General features: G+C 42.9%; 1 protein-coding gene across 1 annotated transcript in view; it reads left to right on the top strand.

The window, feature by feature from the left end:
- Positions 1–12932: 12932 nt before the first annotated feature.
- The window catches only part of LOC310794528 (NLR family CARD domain-containing protein 3-like), a gene marked incomplete at its 5' end in the record, with an annotated part of 389910 nt that continues 381007 nt past the window's right edge, over positions 12933–21835 (top strand). The window contains 4 exons of the mRNA XM_083656498.1: positions 12933–13010; positions 13206–13356; positions 14395–16192; positions 16288–16461. Coding sequence (XP_083512624.1) covers positions 12933–13010; positions 13206–13356; positions 14395–16192; positions 16288–16461 — 2201 coding nt within the window. The remainder of the gene's footprint in view (positions 13011–13205; positions 13357–14394; positions 16193–16287; positions 16462–21835) is intronic.

Below are 21835 nucleotides of genomic sequence, written 5' to 3'. Positions count from 1 at the left end.
TGAATAAGTGAAAAAATAAATTCCTTTATAACAATGAATGAAAAGCTCAAAAACAAAGGTCATGTTATATTTTACAGTTCTTGTGTAAACAGATATAATTTTAGTTTTTTGTTAAAGCATGTTTTATTACTTTGTGAAATCAAAAAATGTGGTAAAGAATTCCATGCCACCATTGCTCTGTAATAAACTGTTCTCTGAAATAGACTAGTTCTGCATGGAGGCAACAAAAACCGACCTTCTGACGACTGGCGAGTAGAATAATTATGACTATCTGCAAAAAATGACAATTTACTATAAAGTATTTTTGGGGTTTTAGTTATGATGATATTTTTCACATAGCACACGAGAGAATAATGCAACCTACTCTTTACACTTAACCAAGCTAAATTATTATTCATTATACTTACACTCGTTCTATATGGACAGTGCAGAACAATACGTGCTGCTCTGTTTTGAGCTACCTGTAACCTGTTTAAATTATTTTCTGTTGTATTTGACCAAATAACCGAACAATAATCTAGCTGTGATAACACCAACGCTTGCATTGATTGTTTTATTAAATGGCTAGGCATGAATTTTCGACAGCGTTTTATTGCAGCCATACCTCTTCCCATTTTTACTACTAATTGGTCAATCTGACTGTTCCAAGATAGTTTACTGTCAATAGTGATCCCTAACAACTTTACATCAGTGACTTGTTCTATAAGTTTATCCCCTAAAGTCAAGTGTAGGGATGGCATAACTTTTAATGAATGTTTTGAACCAACCACCATACATTTTGTCTTTTCAGTGTTAAGAACCAGTCTATTTTCCGTTACCCAATGCTCTATTAGCTTTAATTCCTCATTTAGGATCCTCCCAAGTTCTCCCGGTGTGTGTGATGATGTATATATTGTTGAATCATCTCCATACATTGCAATGGTGGCACAATTCAAAATCAAAGGTAAATCATTTGTAAAAATGGAAAATAAAAGTGGTCCTAAGCAACTCCCTTGAGGCACCCCACAACTTAATGCACTTACCTCAGAATAACTACCATTAAAAAGTACAGTATATTTCCTATTTGTGAGATAGCTTTCGATCCATGCCGCAGCAGGTGCTTCAAAGCCATAACAGTTCAATTTCTTCAATAACAACATGTGATCTAATATATCAAATGCTGCACTAAAGTCTAGCAATACAGCACCAACAATTTTATTCGCATCAATATCTTTCATCCATCCATCAGTCATCTGATTTAATGCTGTAGCTGTGGAGTGCCCCTTTTTATAAGCATGTTGATACACAGTATTTAATTCATTTTTACAGAAGTAATTTTGTATTTGTTCATATGCTATTCTCTCCATAATCTTACTTAAAGCTGGTAATAAACTAATTGGTCGACTATTTTTTCCTGAGAATGGTTCTTTACCATTTTTTTCTAGTGGAACGATTTTGGCTATTTTCCATTCTGATGGACAAATACATTTGTCTAAACTTAGATTAATAATATAAGAAATAGGCAGAGCAATCAGTTTTGCTACAGGTTTCAGTAGCTTCACTTCAAGATTATCAACACCGGAAGGTTTGTCTTTACTCTCACTTAACAATTTTTCAATTGTTCCAGTACAAATCTTTTCAAATTTAAACTTACATGATTTATTTGTCATTATTCTATCTTTTATTAACCTACTTGAAAGCTCATCTTCTTTATGTCTGAGATCCATACCATCCCTTAATTTCTGTATTTTATTATTGAAATAGTAACTTAAATAATTGGCAATATCTATTGGTTTGGTCAGAAATTTTCCATCTACTTCCAAGAAGGATGGTGTTACTTTAGCTTTTCTTCCCATTAATTCATTGAGTGCATTCCATATTTTCCTACTGTCTGATTTAGCATCCTTAATTCTATTTTGATAATACATCCTTTTTTTCTTTTTATTCAGTTTTGTTACACAATTCCTTAATTTACAATAATTACTCCACTGCAAAGCATCACCTGATTTCATTGCTTCTTCCTTGGCTAGGTTTCTTTGCACCATGTATTCTTTCAGTTCATGATCCAACCATGGAGCCCTAGCATTTTTTACAGTTTGCTTTCTTACAGGAGCATGTTTGTCAATAACAGGCGTTAACAAGTTAGTGAAAACTTCCAAAGCCAAATCAGGATCTTCCTTCTGTAGGACACTTGACCAGTCAATGTTACTTACTTCATCATAGTAATTATTTTCATTAAAATATTTAAATATCCTCTTGTATATTATTTTCTGACCAGCTTTTGGAACTTTGGTCCTTCTACCGATTGCAATTAAATTATGATCGCTGCAACCTACTGTAATTGATACTGCTTTTGAGCACAACTCAGCAACATTTGTGAAAAATAGGTCGATGCAAGTTGATGTTTTTGAACCATCAGCTCTGCAACATATTCTTGTTGGCTTTGTAATAACTTGTGACAAATTACATGCATCTGCAAGAGAAAGTAACTTATTTCTAAGAGGACAAGACCTTGAAATCCAATCAATATTTAAATCACCTACAAAATATATCTCATTATTTGTATCACATATCCTATCTAACATTTCACATATTTGATCTAGATATGTTATCATTGCATTTGGTGGTCTGTAGCAACACCCAATAAGCATTGGTTTCAGATAAGGCAGTTGAACTTGTAGCCAGATTACTTCAATTCCTATAGTACTTAGATCATCCCTAACTCTTACCGGTATTTGGCTCTGAATATAAATTGCCACTCCACCACCATTTGCATTCCTATCATGTCGATAAATAGTATACCCATCTATGCTCAATAAATAACTATTTATTGTTGAATCTAAATGTGTTTCTGAGATTGCCAATATGTGTAAACTGTGTTCTGTGATAATTTCTGAAATGTCCTGTATTTTATTTCTTAGACTGCAAACATTCAAATGAGCTATTCTTAATCCCTTTTTTGGTAATGTGGAATTCCGTTGCATCATAAATGTACTATCCTTTCTTGAATCACCTTGAGCATGTATATTCCCTCACTTTCAGAGCTATTCCATGAACAGAAAAAGACAACTAAACACATAGAGCAACACACAACACACACACACAAATACCACCACACAGACATTCTTCTACACATGAACATACATACCGCTACCCATTTCATACCCATTGCACAAAAAACACCTACAGCTGACTCAAGAAAAGCCATCTCCTATAACTCATAGAAGAAAAAAATCTGTGCGAAAACAAAAATATTTGTCCGTTGCCTAGCACCCATATGCATGTATCCGTCAACCCGGATAACATTAGAAAAATTATGAAAGTAAAAATCGGTCGGGTGAAAGTGCAAGTTCAAGTATGGCATTCAATATTTAATCCAGTGTCACACAGCGACGACGCTGTTTCTGCGTTGCCATAGCAATAGTCGCGTTGATGACGTAGTCAATATGCGTCCATGTTTACAAGAGAGAGTCATTTCTCCGACATACCTGGTTTGACGCTCTCATCTCCTCCAGTTAACCAGTATGTTACCTCACGGTTTCTATACAGCTTCCCGTTAATGAAAAGTTTATCGATTGACAGACGGGTTAGTTGATTACCTTTCCTTGCATCCGCCATTATTGGGTAGAGCAGACGCCGTCTCCTGAGGATCTCTGGTGGAAATTGATCGCTAATGGAGAAGTTGGTGCCTTTTAGCTCTCTGCCCTTTCCCATGACGGCAAACTTCATCTTGGAGTCAGTGAGTTTCGCTACAACAGGACGAGACCTCGGATTCCCAGCCCTGGTCTGTCCTATGCGATGGACTCTGGAGAAGCTAATAGCTTCCACCTCACGCTCCTCCATCTTCAGACTGTCTTTCATAAATGACTTGATCAGCCGTTCCGTCGTTTGGTAAGTTTCCTTACTTTCTTCAGGAAGTCCGTGTATTATTATATTGTCTCTCATGCTTCTGCACTGTAGATCCAGTATATCATTTGCCATCTTAACTTTTCCATCTTGGAGTTCAGTTGTCAGTCGTTTAAGGCTGTTTACTTCAACCCTGAGCGATGCGTTGTCTGCTTTTAAGACCTCGATCAGGGAGTTGTTGAACTCAAGCGATTGCTTCAATTCCTCCATATCATCCGTTAGCTTTTTCAGAAGATCAAGCTTCTGCAGTTGATCTTTCATAGATGTTATAGACTCACGTATATCACGTAAGTCCAATGTGAGCTGGTCTTCCTCCATATCACTCGAGCCAAGCTGCTGCCTCTCGCGTTTGTTAGCGTGTTTAGGCATCTTGTAATAAATCGCGTCAATATAAGACTCCAATTCTTCAATAGTTTCATCCACAGACGATTCCAGTTTGTTTATCCTTTGGTTGATCACAGATCACAACCAGTTTAAAGGCATTTTTTAAGGAGTTTTGGCATAGAGTACAGCTCAGTACTTCACACCGTCAGCCATCTTGAGCCAGTAGTGTGTGTGTGTGTGTAAGGGTCTGACTTAGCAGGCAGAAATAGGTGGTTGTTGCAAACCGGAGTCGCCTGAGGTAAAGAAGACCAACCAAAATGACGCCTGACCTGTGCCCAGATCTTAAGAGAGCTTATCACGATGGGATTAGAAGTGAACTGTGAGAAAGATACGGGTAGGGTGCTACACGCGAGAGCCTGAAGTGATGTAGAACGGCATGACATGGCCTCAATCTGACACCAACTACTTTGGGGGGAGGTGAACCAGAGCATGATCTTATGCACGTTGGCCGCCCAGTAGTAGCCCATGAGGTTTGGTAAGCCCAGTCCGCCATGGGACCTGTTCCCCTGTAGTAACAACTTGCCAGCTCTTGCGTGCTTGCCCGCCCAAATTAAAGAAGAGAGAATACCATCGATGGTAATGAAAAACGATTTAGAAAGAAAAATGGGCAAACATTGAAAAATATATAAATATCTAGGAAGTATGTTCATTTTAACTGTTTGGACTCGACCCGCCAGAGAAAGAGGCAGGCGATCCCACCTTTGGAGATCTGCTTTAACTGAGGCTGTAAGGTTAGTCAGGTTCTTATCCTGTAATGTACGGATGGATCGAGTGATTTGAATGCCGAGATATTTAAAACCAGAGTTGCATAATCTAAAAGGTATTGACGTAGATGGAATTATGTCGCCGGTTTATTAATAGGGAGGCACTCGCTTTTTTGAATGTTTAGTTTGTATCCCGAAATCGCACCGAAGGATTTCAAGACTGACATGATGCGTGGGATACTGGCTAAGGGATCACATACATATAAAAGGAGGTCGTCAGCATACAACGAGACCCTGTGCTCCGTGCCCCACCTCTGGATCCCTTTCAAACCCTCTTCAGTCTTCAAAGCAATCGATAGGGGTTCAATGGCGATGGCGAACAATAGCGGTGAAAGCGGACACCCCTGGCGTGTCCCCCGGGCAAGCGAGAAAAAATCTGAGCGTTCAGTATTGGTGCAGACTGCCACCTGAGGGGAGGAGTAAAGTAGTTTTATCAAAGAAATTAAGTTAGTTCCAAAACCAAAATGCCGTAAAGAGGAAAATAAATAGGCCCACTCCACCCTGTCGAAGGCTTTTTCAGCATCCAGAGACACAACCATTTCTGGCTCAGTAAGAGATGACGAAGTGTGGATGATACTGAGAAGCCTCCGAATGTTTGTAAAAGAATGCCTCCCTTTTATAAATCCAGTCTGGTCTTCTGATATAATTGATGACATAACTGACTCCAATCGCAAAGCGATGATTTTTGCAAGTATCTTGACATCTACCGGTAGCAGTGAAATGGGACGATATGACGCGCAGCTCAGTGGGTCTTTACCTTTCTTAAAGATCAAAGAGATAGAGGCTTGAGAGAGGGTAGGTGGTAGAGAACCCTGCCGAAACGAATCATTAAACATATCTAAAAGTAATGGAGCTAATTGAGTTGAGAATTTTTTGAAAAATTCAACCGGGAAACCGTCTGGACCTGGAGATTTACCGCTCTGCATAGATTGTATCGCTTCTTTAATTTCGCACAGTTTGACCGGAGCATCGAGAATCTGTTGATCGCTACTCGAGATCTTAGGGAAGGATAACTTATTAAAAAAAGAAGTCAAAAGAGTGTCATCGTTTGGAGGTTCAGACGTGTATAATTGAGAGTAGTAGGTTTTAAAGGTGTTATTAATCATAATGGGGTCAGAGACAACAGAGCCTGATTCATCAAGTATTTGAGTAATTTGATTTGAAGCTTGTTTGGCTTTTAGTTAATAAGCCAAGAGACGGCCCGCCTTGTCCCCGTATTCGTATGTAGAACCCCGTGACTGGAAGAGGAGGCGTTCTGCCTCCCTAGTTAACAAGAGGTCGAGCTCAGTTTTCAGTATCAGCCTATCCTTGTATACGCCAGAAGATTGATTGTTTAAAAGCAAGATATCAAGGTTAGCGATAGCCGTTTCTAGCTCCTTTTGACGTGCTCTACGAAGTTTATTAATATGTAGTGTACGTGAGATAATTTTCCCTCTAATGAAAGCCTTAAGGGTTTCCCATAATAGAGATGCAGAAGTCTCTTCATTTTGGTTGGTCTCACAGAAAAAGTCAATAGATTCAGAAACATATTTGCAATTGTTTGCATTGGTAAGGAAGAGAGGGTCTAAGCGCCAGGGTCTGAATGCCTTAGGCTTCAATTTAAAGTGGAGATCCAAGATCACAGTAGAATGGTCAGAGACAGTTATTGGGGAGTAGTGAGTGGATAGAATAGATGAAATAAGTGACTTATCAATAATAAAGTAATCTATACGTGTAAATGAACGATGTGCATGGGAGAAGAAAGAATATTGTCTTGTAGATGGGTGTAGAAATCTCCACGGGTCAATGTAGCCATACTGATCCATAAAAGCAGAGAGAGTCTGGGCCATTCTAGTAGCTGCCACTGGTTTCGTACTAGACCTATCCAAGAGAGTATCAGTCACACAGTTCATGTCGCCTCCTAGTAAGAGTAAGTGGGAATTCAGATATGGAATGGAAGCCAGCAACTGTTTCATAAAGTTTTGGTCGTCCCAGTTCGGGGCATAAACAGACACTAAAACCACTGGTTTCTGGTAGAGTGTACCAGAAACGATGACATAGCGACCATTCGGATCAATAACTACGTCTTTAGAAACAAAATCTACATTTTTCCTAATTAATATCGCAGTGCCCCTTGTCTTGAAATTAAAACTTGAATGGAAAATCTGTCCTATCCAGGGCCTATGAAGTTTCCGCTGTTCCGAGTTACATAAATGCGTTTCCTGAATGAGTGCTATGTCAGCGTTCTGGTCCTTAATATGTGTCAAGATTTTTGTGCGTTTTACCGCACCATTTAACCCACCAGTGTTCAGTGAAATGATCCTCACTGCCTGCCCACCACCAGCCGGAGCCTCTGTCACGCTTGCCATGGAATGGTCCATGGAAACCTCGGATAACACAGGCCAGACTCACGATGCAGGAAACATATAAGAGAAGTGAAATACTTGAGAGCAGTGAAACACAAAACAAGCAGCATTTTCAAAGTAAAACTTTCAAACGAAAAAATAAAAATAAAAATAAAATAACAACAAAAAAAAACCACCGACCCACCCCCCTTCCCTATTGGATGAGCATAAGACATCCACCCCTTCCACCTACCCCCTCCCCCTCTAACCCTCCCCCTCCAACCCATACAAACCTTGAACTTCCCTTTCTGCAACGACGGCATTCTTTCTATCTTTCCCGACATGTCCCAGGGACTACCCTTCCAAAGTTTCGCCCCAAAAGTTTACCAGAGTAAGGGTTGTGGACAACATAGCAGTTATTGAATGTGTAATCCTCAGTATCACCAGCAATGCCAAATAGACCAGAGGACAGAACAACCTGTCAAGACAATAGGGAGGTAAGAGTAAAAAAAAAAAAAAAAAAAAAAAAATACACACACACACACACACACACACACACACACACACACACACACACCAAAAAAAAAAAAAGCAACAACAACAAGCATACACACTAAAAGATACACACACCCCCGTAGGTACACATCTACATCCCTTGTGCTCGCTCTGATGTTTGCACAGGTATATGCATGAGTTTCCCATACCAAGGCACACATCGGTATAGAGGTAAGTCCTATTGATAGAGGGAGGTCAGTCAGTTGGCATGTGACTTCCCTACATCCACATACAATCGAATATACCCTCACATACATCAGCATTAATAAGAAAAGGAAAAAAGAAAAATAAGAAAAATTGATCATTCTGACAGAGGTAGGTTAATCAGCCAGCCTGTAGGCTGCACACTCCCACACACACACACACACACACACAACACACACACCCACACACACACACACACGCACACAAACACACCCCCCTCCCATTTCTCTTTTTCTAGTGTATAGTTTGTAGCTCGGCCAGCATGTAAAACTCACATATCCACGCATGTACCACGACCAGGTAAACTGGATCAGTCAACTAGAGGACTGGCCGGTAGAATCATTTCATGAGTGTCAAGTTTTAACATTATGGCTGACCGGGTTACATGTAGGCGCGCACCCACATACTCGCACACACACACACTTATACCCCCCTACATTAGCATCACAGACTATGTACCTATAATGTTTTCAGCCTTTTACCCCCCCGCCCATACCCACGGCCAAAAAGATCTTCCATTCAACAGTGGTTTTATTAAACTAATATTAACTGAAACTATTATACTGGCCTATTCAATAATAGTCTGCACTCAGTGTGATATGAAAATTAAACAGAATGGAACAAAGAAAGAAAGAGAGAAAAAAAAAATCCAAATCATTGTCACTGTGGACTGATTTACCACTCTCAGTCCCGCTTTAGAAGTAATGAAAAATCCTCTTGGTTGATGTCCTTATGTCCTATGATAGAGGGCCAGTACTGTGTAGTCCTGTGTTAGCCAACTAGTTAGCATCATAGTTAGCCTGAATCATGTCCGAAGTAGGCCATATCGAGAGTCAAGGCCTAGGTTGTAGAAAACGTCAAGCTTTGTGAAGTCCGACCCGTTTAGGTAGAGAAGTGAAGAAATGTGGCCGCACCGGAGTGTGGTCCCGGGAGTCACGCTATGGTTTGTTTCCAGAGAAGTGAAGTAACATAAACAGAGTGGTGGAATGGTGCTGGCTAATGTAGCGGTTAGCTCCGTTAGCTCGTCTCAAGTTGACGGCCGTGGCTAGGCTAGATAGCTCCTCCGACCCAGTAACAAACCACTCAAAGAAACAAAAAGGGAAACAAGAAGACAGGACCTCAATCTTGTCGATAACTGACTGCGAAGGTTTCGGCCTCCTCTGGCGATGTGAACCGTTTCTTGGTTCCATTTTGAAGTGTGATCTGTAGCCGCGCTGGATATAGCAAGGACGGCTTGAGACCAAGGCCATACAGCTTCGCCATGATATTTCGATACCTTACGCGCTGTTCAAGCACTTCAGGGGTGTAATCTTCAAAGATGTGCACAGCTGCTCCTCGATATTGTATTTTACCACGTTGCTTACGAGCCTCTCTGATGATCCGGTCCTTGATTTGATATCGATGTATTCTGATTATTACAGGCCGCGGTCTCGCTCCGTTTGGCGGCCTAGCAGTAAGCACTCGATGTGCTCGGTCCAGCTCCGGAGGGGAGGTGAGGGTCTGGTCCCCCAGCAATTCCACTAGGAGCTCCGAGAAGAATTCAGTAGGTCGAGGTCCCTCAATGGATTCGGGGAGGCCGACGATTCTAATATTGTTGCGACGGCTACGTCCCTCCAGGTCCGCCGTTTTCGCCATCAGCCTCATGTTGCTCTCAGCCAGGGCGTCGCACCTTTGTTCCAGCTTAGTAATACGCTGGTCTTGGAGGTCGACATTCGATTCAAGGGAGTCGATACGTTGTCCATGCTCTGTCACCGAAGACTGTATTTTATCTAGCTTCGCTTCCATTGATGCGAAGCTAGTCATTATATCGATCCTTAAGTCTGCCAGCATGCTGATAACGCCAGAGTCGTCAACTTCTATGTTCTGAAGCGCAGCAGTTTCTACGGGTGGAGCTTTCTTTGCTGGCATGTTGTTTGATAAGTAGTTAAACGATAGCCATTCTTAATTCAACTTTCAAACTTTGCATTCAAACCGGCAACCTACTGGTCAAAACCCTGCTTCTCTAACATGTTCACTGCCACCACCCTGTTTGATCAATCCTTAGCAGGATCCAGCAGAAGAGAGCAGACTCCCCTGTACCCAGCTGTGTGTCCATGAAGAGTGACTGGTCTATGGGTCATCCTAATAATTTCAAAGATGGACAGCAGTCTACTGAGCAAAGGTAAGAACTGAAAACAGATGAGTTTATTTGATTCTACTGAACAGAGGAAAGAAGTCATGATACTCTGTTGATTTACTTTCTTCTCTCAAAACATCACATCCAATAATCATAGCAGCATTTACAGTAGGAATACACGATATTTAACGGACCGATACATTATCATCCAATATGGCCATTTTGCATGAGCTCGTGACGTCACAGCTGCACCTGGTGCCAGGCGCACTAGAGCCAAACATGGCTGCCGGCAGTGTGGCTGTTCCACAGTTTCAGATGATAACAACTAGGGCTGTCAAACGATTACTTTTCTTAATCGCGATTAATCTTGCGATTAACTATAGTTAATCGCGATTAATCACATCTTTGTATCGCATGTTTAAAATGCCATTATTTTGCAAAACATCCCCGTATTCAAAGCACTTAAACACACAATCCCTGGACGTTTCATTTCGGGTAAAGATGATTCTATATGGTTTACTCCAGCTCTGGGAGTATGAACTCCAAACTCCAATCCACTAACATTATTAAGCTAACCAGGAGTCCCACTATAAACCAAATAGGGACTTTTGAGTTGAGCTATATGCAGAACTGGACAGAGCCATCATCTGTTTGGAGACCAATAATAAGGAAAACAAACACACACATTACATTAAAAAAATCTGTCAACATCACATAGTGTCTTTTCTTTCATCTTTCATCTTTCCATGTCTTCCCCATTCACTTCAATAGAACTGGCCCCAATGCAAAATTCAAACAGATCAGTAACATGACAATAAAAGTCTAAATTAGTAGGCTGCCTTTTGTCATTGTGTTTTATCTGCAGACTAAGCGGTTCAGTTCAATAAAAGCCTTTATTTTTTGTATTGTTTAATTGAGTGATACTTTACTAAAACAGTCATATACTGTATATTATATCAGAAGTGCTCTTTGTTTTGTGTTCACAGTAGTGATGTCGGTTAGATTTGGTTAGGTCAGAGCTATGGAATAGTCTTTTAAATCACCCATCTTTGCTCAACACATCTGTCTTTTGTCACCCCAGGTGTGCATAAAATACAGGTTAAGAACTTATTTCTTTAAATACAAAGATGTGAAATAATTATCGGTTATTGTATCCGTTATTGGCCAGGAGAAGCAGATATTTATCGGTTATCGTATCGGCTGGAAAAAAATCCATATCGTGCATCCCTAATTTACAGTGGATTTCACTGTGTGTGTGTGTGTGTGTGTGTGTGTGTGTGTGTGTGTGTGTGTGTGTGTGTGTGTGTGTGTGTGTGACATTATATGACCTAATACTTCATGTGTCCTCCAGAGTCCACCAGGAGAGGTCAGAGGTTCCCAGTGGTCAGTCTGTCCAGGAGCTTCAAACAGACCTAGACTCCATATTTATGGTGTGTAAATGTACAACACATTTTACTGCAGCTACTGAATTACAAAACAACTACCGTAAATTCCGGACTATAAGCCGCACCTTTTTTCCCGTTTTTTGGCCTTTTTTGGCCCCTGCGGCTTATATAACGGTGCGGCTTATCTATGGATTTTTTCAAAAAAAAAAAAAAAAAAAAAAATCTCTTTTTTAGCACTCTTTCTAACTATAAATCCTATATAACTATAATAAGTTTTAATTTCCTCTCTTGCCCTCTTTTCACCACACTGTATGACACTGTATGACACTGTGTGCACTGTAAAAAACAACACAGGTGGTGTTGTGTTATGTTGTTTTGTTGAAATGTTAATAAATGGGAGCTTCCTCAAACAGCCATCTCTTTCCCGACAATCCCCTCTGTGCATGAACCCTTACATATGGTAATTAAACATTAAAACACAAAAAAAAAAAAAAAACATTAAAACACCCGCGGCTTATAGTCCGGTGCAGCTTATATAAGAAAAAAATAGTCAACTTTGCAGGTGCGGCTTATACACCGGTGCGGCTTATAGTCCGGAATTTATGGTACTCTGGTCTGTTGTTGTTGTTGTTGTTTCTCCTCTAGTCTCTCCCAAGACTCAAACATTATGTTGAATCCCTGCGCTCCGCATACTACACAAACTAGTCTGTGCCACTTCACAGCCACTGCTGGGGTTTGAGGGCAGGTCTAGGCGGGTTGAAATTGAATGAGTGACAGGTCATAGGACCAATGAGAGAGCGGTTCGAAAAATGGGCTGCGCCTCCCGTGCAGAGCCATTTAGATAGAAGAGTCCCGACATCTCCATTCACTCCAATGGACCAGTTTCTTACTCTCAAGAGTTCCTGGAATTAAGGTCCTGGATTAAGCAGCACTGTCGAGTTGCAGCAAAATAGACAGTTTGTGTTGTACTCTGAAAGGGTTTTCCCCCCCTTGAATCAAATTGTACATTATCAGCTTTATTTTAGCATGCAAAAGTAGCGCGAGACCCATTCCTGGCTGTTCATTGGCTAATGAGTCTCACATTTTGGTCCTCCGCTGACGCCACTCTCTCTCTAGACTAGAGGACACTACTCCCGTGTCGTCTGATCGCAGATTGCAAAGTCGTTACTGAGTGGTGGAGACTGAATCCACCACTGGCCAATCACTGGCCAAGTGAACGGTTCACTTCCGTCCCCAGCTGGCTGAGGGGAGTGTCCCAGACCCAGAGAGAGATCTGCAGCATGCAGTAACGTAGTGTATCAGCGTAACAACTCTCATGGGTCTGGCGTTGAGACTATTTCTCCCCAAACCCTGTTCCATCAGGAGGTCTTTTGCCTGCTTCCTGGTCATTATTGTAGATAAGAATTTGTTCTTAACTAACTTCTTGCCTGGTAAAATAAAGATTGTTGGTTTTATGAGGTCTTCAAGCTGCACTCTTTAGACCAGTGGATCTGATGTTATTACAGTATTATTATTATTTTTCAGAATGTTTAATTCAAATGTTATTCTGTTGCAGCTGCTTGAGGAGAACATTGTCACTTTTGTGAAGAAGGAGCTGAAGAGAGTCCAGCTGGTTCTGAGTCAAGATTACCCAGAATGCTTAGAGAGTCCGAGGGAGGAGGAGGAGGCTTTTCTAAACATCACACTGCTCTTCCTGAGGAGAATGAAGCAGGAGGAGCTGGCTGACTCTCTGCAGAGCAGTAAGAGGCTTTAACAGCTTTAACATGATGGAGGGAGGAAGTGGTGGGAAAATGGGAGATATATGATAAGTTAAATATAGACATTTCTCAAGAAAGATTGATTCAATTCCAGATTGCAAAATAATATTCACAATCCTCATGAATCATCAGCTAAAATCATTGATTTATTCATGTGGGTGTATAATGCTGAACACAGTATAATTTAAGAACAAATGCCACCACAGATGCATTTCACATTGGGTAGCACACACAGTCAGGACCTGTTTGTCCACCAGTGATGAGCAGAATAGATGCCATGTGGTTAGGAAAAGTATGCATTCACAGATTAAAGGTCCCATTCCGTGCAAAAGCTGTTTTTACTTGTAAATGCATATACTGCTGTCATCCCTCCCTGTAATGAGTGGTCACAAGCTCAGAACTGCCACAGTTGGATTTGTCCCTATCCAGCTTCCCCCTGCAGCCTCCTTCAGGCCACGCCCCCTAACGCTCTGTTCCCCAGACGGGGTATCGGGACGTCACGATGGTCCTCAAGCATACTGCGCTCTCTCACACAAGCTACCTGCACCATTTTGTCTATAGCCACAAAATTAACACTTCTAGCTGGAGCGACGCCAACTGTACGTGATCCAGCAACTGCGGAGGTGCATTCGGTAAGTCTAGGCATTTTGAGATGTCCTCTTTAGCGTAGCGTTGCTAACGTTAGTTGTGGACACAACCTAGCGTGCTGGTCCACAGACGCTAATCTCATTGGCCGCTGGGAGCCTGGGGCGGGCTCTCCCTCAGCGGCCAATGGGAACTGTTAGTTCTGAATATATTATAGAAACAGACCATTCTTGGGACGCAACGAGATGAGGAAGGGACAACTCCGTCACAACAAACGGGGTTGCTATATTTTCGACAAATTAATCCAGAATCATGTTTTATGGACCAGAGACACACGTTTTTAAGAGGTTACAGCTGCACAAATTGGGACCTTTAATATTTACACTTCTCATATTTACAGCAACATCCACTGATTGATATAATTTGTACTTTCAGAAACTCTTGCTGGAGTGTGCCAACGTAATCACAAATCCAGTCTGAAGGAGAAGTTCCAGTGTCTGTTTGAGGGGATTGCTAAAGCAGGAAACCCAACACTTCTGAATCAGACCTACACAGAGCATTACCTCACAGAGGGAGGGAGTGGAGATGTCAATGATGAACATGAGGTGAGACAGATTGAAGCAGCATCCAGGAAACCAGTGAGACCGGAAACAATAATCAAAAGTGAAGACATCTTTAAACCCTTACCTGGAAGAGATGAACCAACCAGAACATTGATGACAAAGGGAGTGGCTGGCATTGGGAAAACAGTCTTAACACAGAAGTTCACTCTGGACTGGGCTGAAGACAAAGCCAACCAGGATATACAGTTCACATTTCCATTCACTTTCCGAGAGCTGAATCTGCTGAAAGGGAAAAAGTACAGTTTGGTGGAACTTCTTCATCACTTCTTTCCTGAGACCAAAGGAATCTTCAGATTTGACAAGTTCCAAGTTGTGTTCATCTTTGACGGTGTGGATGAGTGTCGACTTCCTCTGGACTTCCAGAACAACAGGATTGTGACTGATGTTACAGAGTCAACCTCGGTGGACGTGCTGCTCACAAACCTTATCAAGGGGAAACTGCTTCCCGCTGCTCACCTCTGGGTGACCACACGACCGGCAGCAGCCAAGCAGATCCCTCCTGAGTGCATTGACATGGTAACAGAGGTGAGAGGCTTCACTGACTCACAGAAGGATGAGTACTTCAGGAAGAGATTCATAGATGAGGAGCAGGCCAGCAGAATCATTTCCCACATCAAGACTTCACGAACCCTCTACATCATGTGCCACATACCAGTGTTTTGTTGGATCACTGCTACAGTTCTGGAGCTTGTGTTGAAAACCAGAGAGAGAAGAGACATGCCCAAGACCCTGACTGAGATGTACATCCACTTCCTGCTGGTTCAGTCCAAACAGGCGGATGTCAAGTATCATGGGAGTGCTGAAACAGATCCAACCTGGAATAAAGAGAACAGGAAGATGATTCTCTCTCTGGGAAAACTGGCTTTTGAGGAGCTAGAGAGAGGCAACCTAATCTTCTATGAAGCTGACCTGAGAAAGTGTGACATTGATATCAGAGCAGCCTCAGTGTACTCAGGAGTGTTCACACAGATCTTTAAAGAGGAGCGTGGGCTGAACGAGGACACTGTGTTCTGCTTTGTCCATCTGAGCATTCAGGAGTTTCTGGCTGCAGTTTATGTCTTTCTGTCCTTCATCAACACTGGTGTCAATCTACTGTCAGAAAGTCAATCAACATCCTGGTGGTCAACACTATCAAGAGACAAATCTAAACTAACAGGCCTCTACCAGAGTGCTGTGGACAAGGCCTTACAGAGTCCAAATGGACACCTGGACTTGTTCCTCCGCTTCCTCCTGGGTCTTTCACTAGAGACCAATCAGACTCTCCTAAGAGGCCTGCTGACACAGACAGGAAGTAGTTTGGAGACCAATCAGAAAACGGTCCAGTACATCCAGAAGAAGATCAAGGTGAATCCCTCTTCAGAGAAAAGCATCAATCTGTTCCACTGTCTGAATGAGCTGAATGACCGTTCTCTAGTGAAGGAGATCCAACAGCACCTGAGTTCAGGAAGTCTCTCCACAGCCAGACTCTCCCCTGCTCAGTGGTCAGCTCTGGTCTTCATCTTACTGTTATCAGAAAAAGAGCTCGATGTGTTTGACCTGAAGAAATACTCTGCTTCAGAGGAGGCTCTCCTGGGGCTGCTGCCGCTGGTCAAAGCCTCCAATAAATCTCTGTAGGTGCATGCATAACTTGATGTCTTCAATATGAAATGCAATATACAGAAAAAACTATTTTCAAATTTCTTGTTCATGGCTAATTCTTCCCCAGGTTGAGTGGCTGTAAGCTGTCAAAGAGAAGCTGTGAAGCTCTGGCCTCAGTTCTCAGCTCCCAGTCCTCTAGTCTGCGAGAGCTGGACCTGAGTAACAACGACTTGGAAGATCCAGGTGTGAAGCTGCTCTCTGCTGGACTGGAGAGTCCACACTGTAGACTGGAGAGTCTCAGGTCAGTATCCCTTAAGCCCATGGTACACCAATGAAACCTTCTCCGACAAACACAGATGTTTGTTTGGTGCCCCGTTGCTGGCTGTGGTTGTTTGGAATTGTTTGGAGATGTTTGGTCAGATTCAACATGTTCAATCCTTTATAGAGGTCTTCACAGGTCTACTCGGGTATTACACATAATGATAGAATAGATAGTGATAGAATCGGACCCGACCCGGACCCTAATTGATCATAACACCGGCACCGGTGACCCCTGTTTCAATCCACGGCGCCAGTGTGGACATTGTGGAGGACTACAAGTACCTTGGAGTATACATTGACAATAAACTGGACTGGGCTAAGAACACTGAAGCACTCTACAAGAAGGAGCCAAAGCCGTCTCTACTTCCTGAGACGGCTGAGGTCCTTCAACGTCTGCCGGACCATGCTGAGGATGTTCTATGAGTCGGTGGTGGCCAGTGCCTTCCTGTATGCTATCGTGTGCTGGGGCAGCAGGCTGAAGGCAGCGGATGCCAACAGACTCAACAAACTGATCCGTAAGGCCAGGGACATTGTGGGGCTGGAGCTGAGCTCTCTGACAGCGGTGTCGGAGAAGAGAACGCTGACCAGGCTACGCTCCATCATGAACAATGACTCTCACCCACTCCACGGCATGCTGGTCAAACACAGGAGCACGTTCAGTGAGAGGCTGATCCCACTCAGATGCACCACAGAGAGGCACAGGAAATAATTCCTGCCTGTGAAGTAGCTGGCGTCCCGTGTTGTGCACAACCATGCTCTGACGTATGTGTGCGCATTTGCGTGACAGGTCTACCTGAGATCGTGAGGATTACTTTTTCTTTTCTTCTCTTTTTACATAGAAAACACTGCATTCTGGCGGGCAATGATCTAACGCAGTAATGCAGCCTTTTTTGGATTAGTAGCTGTAATATAATTACTGTTTTGGAAATTGTAACGCCTTCTATTACTTTGTTATTGAAAAAGTAAGTAATTACAGTAACATGCCCAACACTGTTTATATTTCATCGCGTGGTGAGTACACAAGTCACAACATGTACATGTGAGTGTTTCTGGCGCTGTTAGAATTTGTATTTTGGGTGACTAAACAGCGATACCATAAGCCGCTTTCAGACATGCCTTGGAATTCGGGAGTTACAGTATCTAGAGGGCATGTATGTATGAACACATTTTGGTGAGCTATGTGAGCTCCCGCGACCCTCCTACTATCCGGAGGTAAGACAACCTCGAGCCCTTGTATCAGGGACGGATTGTCCCACCCCCCCCTCCCCGAGAGGGAGGGAGACAGAAAGCCAGCGTGGCAGATTATTATTATACTGTATGTGAATGAGCGAGCAAAAAAAACATCATGCCGTTTCAGTTTTTCCAAATGAAGCTCGAACCTGCTCCGTGTGTGTCAGCCAACAGGCTACATGTTGCTGGATTGAAATGCTCATGGCTTTGATCTTATTTAATTTCTGCATAGCTTCGCACAGCACACACATTTAATGAGCATTTTTGGACGCGAGAGTCGTCCTGCTTCCCAGTATTGGACGTCGCTAGGTAGGGTATCTGGATCTGGTTGCGTTCATGCCTTTGATTTAATGTTTACACAGCGTTTGTGAAGATTCACGTGCAGAACTAGGGCTGCAACAACTAATCGATTAAATCGATTAAAATCGATGATTAAATTCGTTGGCAACGAATTTGATTATCGATTCGTTGCCTCGCGATTAGTTGGACCGCAGAGCCATCTGTTTTGTTGATATTAACAACAGCTGACCGCAGCTGCTGCGGCGCAGTGCTGGCTACGTCACTCCCTGGCCCCGCTGTCGCGGAGCCGACTACGTCACTCGCCTTGCGCACGCGCAGTAAACGACAAACAAGTTGAGAACGAGAAAGCAGCTCGACCCAAAACTTCGCAAGTTTGGGAGCATATTAACTGGAAATAAAAAGTCTGTTACGTGCAAAATGTGCAAAGCCGATCTTGCATGGCATGGAAGCACAACGGCCCTGCGTGAACACCTTAAACACAAACATGTTGGATCATTGGATGATGGTGAAGGGAGCTCAGGAGCCGGGTAAGTTAACTTAACTTAGCGTTATACTACTACAAACTCGATATGCATGTAAACTAATGTTACATTATTAGACCCATGTGTATTGTTGTTTGAAGTGGAAATGTTCGTCTCACAGCAGATAGTTTGTTTTGTTTATCTAACGTTAACAGGCGATGCGCCCGCACCCAGGTCGACAACGTTAACGTTATAGCCGACCGGCTTGTTAACATTACGTTAGCTTGCTAACGTAGTGGTAGAGCAGACGTGGTATGTAAACTCAGATAGTTTGTTTAGTTTATCTAACGTTAACAGCTGATGCGCCCGCACCCAGGTCGACAAGCATGGTGTGTTAAGCCGACCGGCTAGTTAACGTTACGTTAGCTTGCTAACGTTAATGGTAGAGCAGACTTGGTATGTAAACTAAAAGAGGGGTTGTTGTCCCTTGTTCATTGGTGTGTGTGCTACACTACAGCTGCTACAGTCTGTCTGCTTGTGTCTACTATAGCTGCTACAGCCTGTTTGTGTCTACTATAGCTGCTACAGTGTGTCTGTTTGTGTCTACTATAGCTGCTACAGTCTGTTTGTGTCTACAGGGCTGGGTTGTCTCTGTATTTAGCAGACTCACATTGTACTCATCCTGTGGGCTAGTCTGTGTTGCGTATAGGTTCTGTTGTGGAGAGGATCTCTCGACTTGGCCTGCTCTTTCTGTGTTGATTGGGTCATGCAGGCAAACTCCCTGACCACCATGCCTCTGCACGAGAGACATACAGCTCCCAACATCGCAGAGTGTTTGGAGGAGGTTGTAGCTAGATTTGAAATTCCTCCTAGCACTTTATTTAAGAAGATATGAAGATATCTTTTGCACTTACACCATACATTTGTATGTATTTTGTATTCGTTCATGCCGTGTCAAAGCTATTTGATGTAGCAAAGCCCGGTGGGTTTTTGTTTAACAAAAAAAAAGTTGTTTTTCAATAAACGGATGGAAACAATATCAGTGCATTTTTTTATCCGATTAATCGATTAATCGACAACTAACCCTACTGATTAATCGATTATCAAAATAATCGTTAGTTGCAGCCCTATGCAGAACCGCAAATTCCAAGTAGCGTCAAGTCAGGCAGTATAAACGGAAACTTCAGGGTATAACCTTCGCAATAATGGCAATTAACTCATTGAGTGCCAATGACGTCGAACGACGTCAAATCAAATAGTAACGTAGAGTGCCAATGACGTCTAAAGACGGCAAATGCGTTTTTTGATGGTGGGACGTGGATCAAAGCCTCATGCATCTCCTGTAAAAATATTGGAGCTATTGAAGGTGTATAACCTATTTTACTGACCCATTAGGTGGCGACAGTGCTCTCCAGATTAGAGAAAGTTGAGGAAAAACAGCAGAAAAAGCCGTGATGAAAGAGAAACCGATGCATGAGCCAGAGCGGCACAGATTGCTCTGGCTGGAGCTAACGTTAGCTGCGAACAGCAGCCAATCCGCTCCCACAACTGAGCCCCTCTGTCTCTGCTGCGATAGTTTCTCCACACGATTAGCCGCCAGAAAAGAAAACCAAAGCCAAACCATTCTCATGAGAATGGTTTGGCTTTTCGGTGTCGCGCTGGGAGCCGGCGCACAAGGCGGAGCGCTCCGAAAATAGACTCTGGGTGCAGCGCACTTTGAAACGCGCAGCAGAAAGCCTAGAATCGGATGCAGCTTCATCCCAGCTCACAACCGAAACCCCAGAAACGCAGACGAACTCAGCGAGCCCGATCCAGACTCCCCCGACGAGTGGCCGCCATCCGAACATGGATCCGCAGGCAGCAGAGCCTGCCATAGCAGGCAGCAGAGCCTGCCATAGCAGGCAGCAGAGACTCACCTGACACACGCAGCAGAGCGAGCAGAGCCACCAGAGACACTCCCGCGGAGGAGGAGTTTGGAGTTGAGGGGGGTGGGGGTGCTGTTTTATTGAAGGAAATTACTGTTCAGATGTTTCAGGTCAGAAAATATTAGCTTCAGAGTCAGTGATTTGCTTGAAATGCTTCATTTCACAAAAGGCTCATTATCTCAGCTTCTAGATGGAAACGTCTGTTTTTGGTGAAATCAACCTATCTTCTCCGGCTGATAACTAAAGAAGGGAAAATGATATCAATAAACTTTTTTTTGCTGATGATAGAAGAGAGTCTCATCGTTCTTTGGGCGTGTTCGGTGTTTACATAGTAATATCACACAATATACTGTGGGCCTCGAGAAATCACTGAAAACGCTCTGAAACTCTGGCACTGGGAGCATCCGTTTTCCAAAAGTGGCTGGCACTCAATGAGTTAAATGAAGTAAATGCACGTGTAATATTTTTTTGTGTGTGTTATCCGAAAGATACAGAACAGAGATAAACTGGAAGAATATCTGCTCCCTTCGAAAAGTAAATTTTAACCCGTAGTGAGTCGACCGTTCTGATTTCTTGTTACTAAGCAATACAACATTGATTTTATTTTGAAGGTAAAAACGTCTAGCTTCCTGTATTCTGTATAATTCTAGTAGGGTTGACGCATTTCAGGACTGAACATAGCAAAGACCTGTTTTATTTTTAGCGCTTGAGACTCGAGGAAATCGATGCATCTGGGCGTGAGTTGTAGGGTTGTTTAATTAATTACTAACGTTATGTGCAAACGATTATATGCCGTGAACGTTAGCAGTTATCGCCCATTATCTATTTTTAGCAACTTGTTTTCAGACTCTGCATGTCATGATAGTTTGTTGAATGTCAATGCGATTCACTTAAAGCAGCTACGAGCAAGATTTTCGATTGTTATTAACTCATTGAGTGCCAATGACGTCTAAAGACGTCAATTCAAATAGTAACGTAGAGTGCCAATGACGTCTAAAGACGTCAATTGCGTTTTTTGACGGTGGGACGTGGATTAAAGCCTGATGCATCTCCTGTAAAAATATGGTGGATGTTGAAGGTGTACAAGCTATTTTACGGACCCATTAGGTGGCGACAGTGCTCTCCAAATTAGAGAAAGGTGAGGAAAAACAGCAAAGAAGCCGTGATGAAAGAGAAACCGATGCATGCTGGAGCCAGAGCGGCACAGATTGCTCTGGCTGGATCCAACGTTAGCTGCGAACAGCAGCCAAATCCGCTCCCACAACTGAGCCCCTCTGTCTCTGCTGCATAGTTTCTCCACACGATTAGCCAGCAGAAAAGCAGCACCCGATGCCGAAGCCCCAAACCATTCTCAGCAGTCCGGTTTGGCTTTTCGGTGTCGCGCTGGGAGCCGGCGCACAAAAACGGAGCGCTCCGAAAATAGACGCTGGGTGCGTGT

This window comes from Poromitra crassiceps, assembly GCF_964638095.1.
Source record: "Poromitra crassiceps genome assembly, chromosome: 20".
Classification (NCBI taxonomy): domain Eukaryota; kingdom Metazoa; phylum Chordata; class Actinopteri; order Beryciformes; family Melamphaidae; genus Poromitra; species Poromitra crassiceps.
Note: the sequence above shows the minus strand (reverse complement) of the source record. Positions and strands in the feature narration are given on the sequence as shown.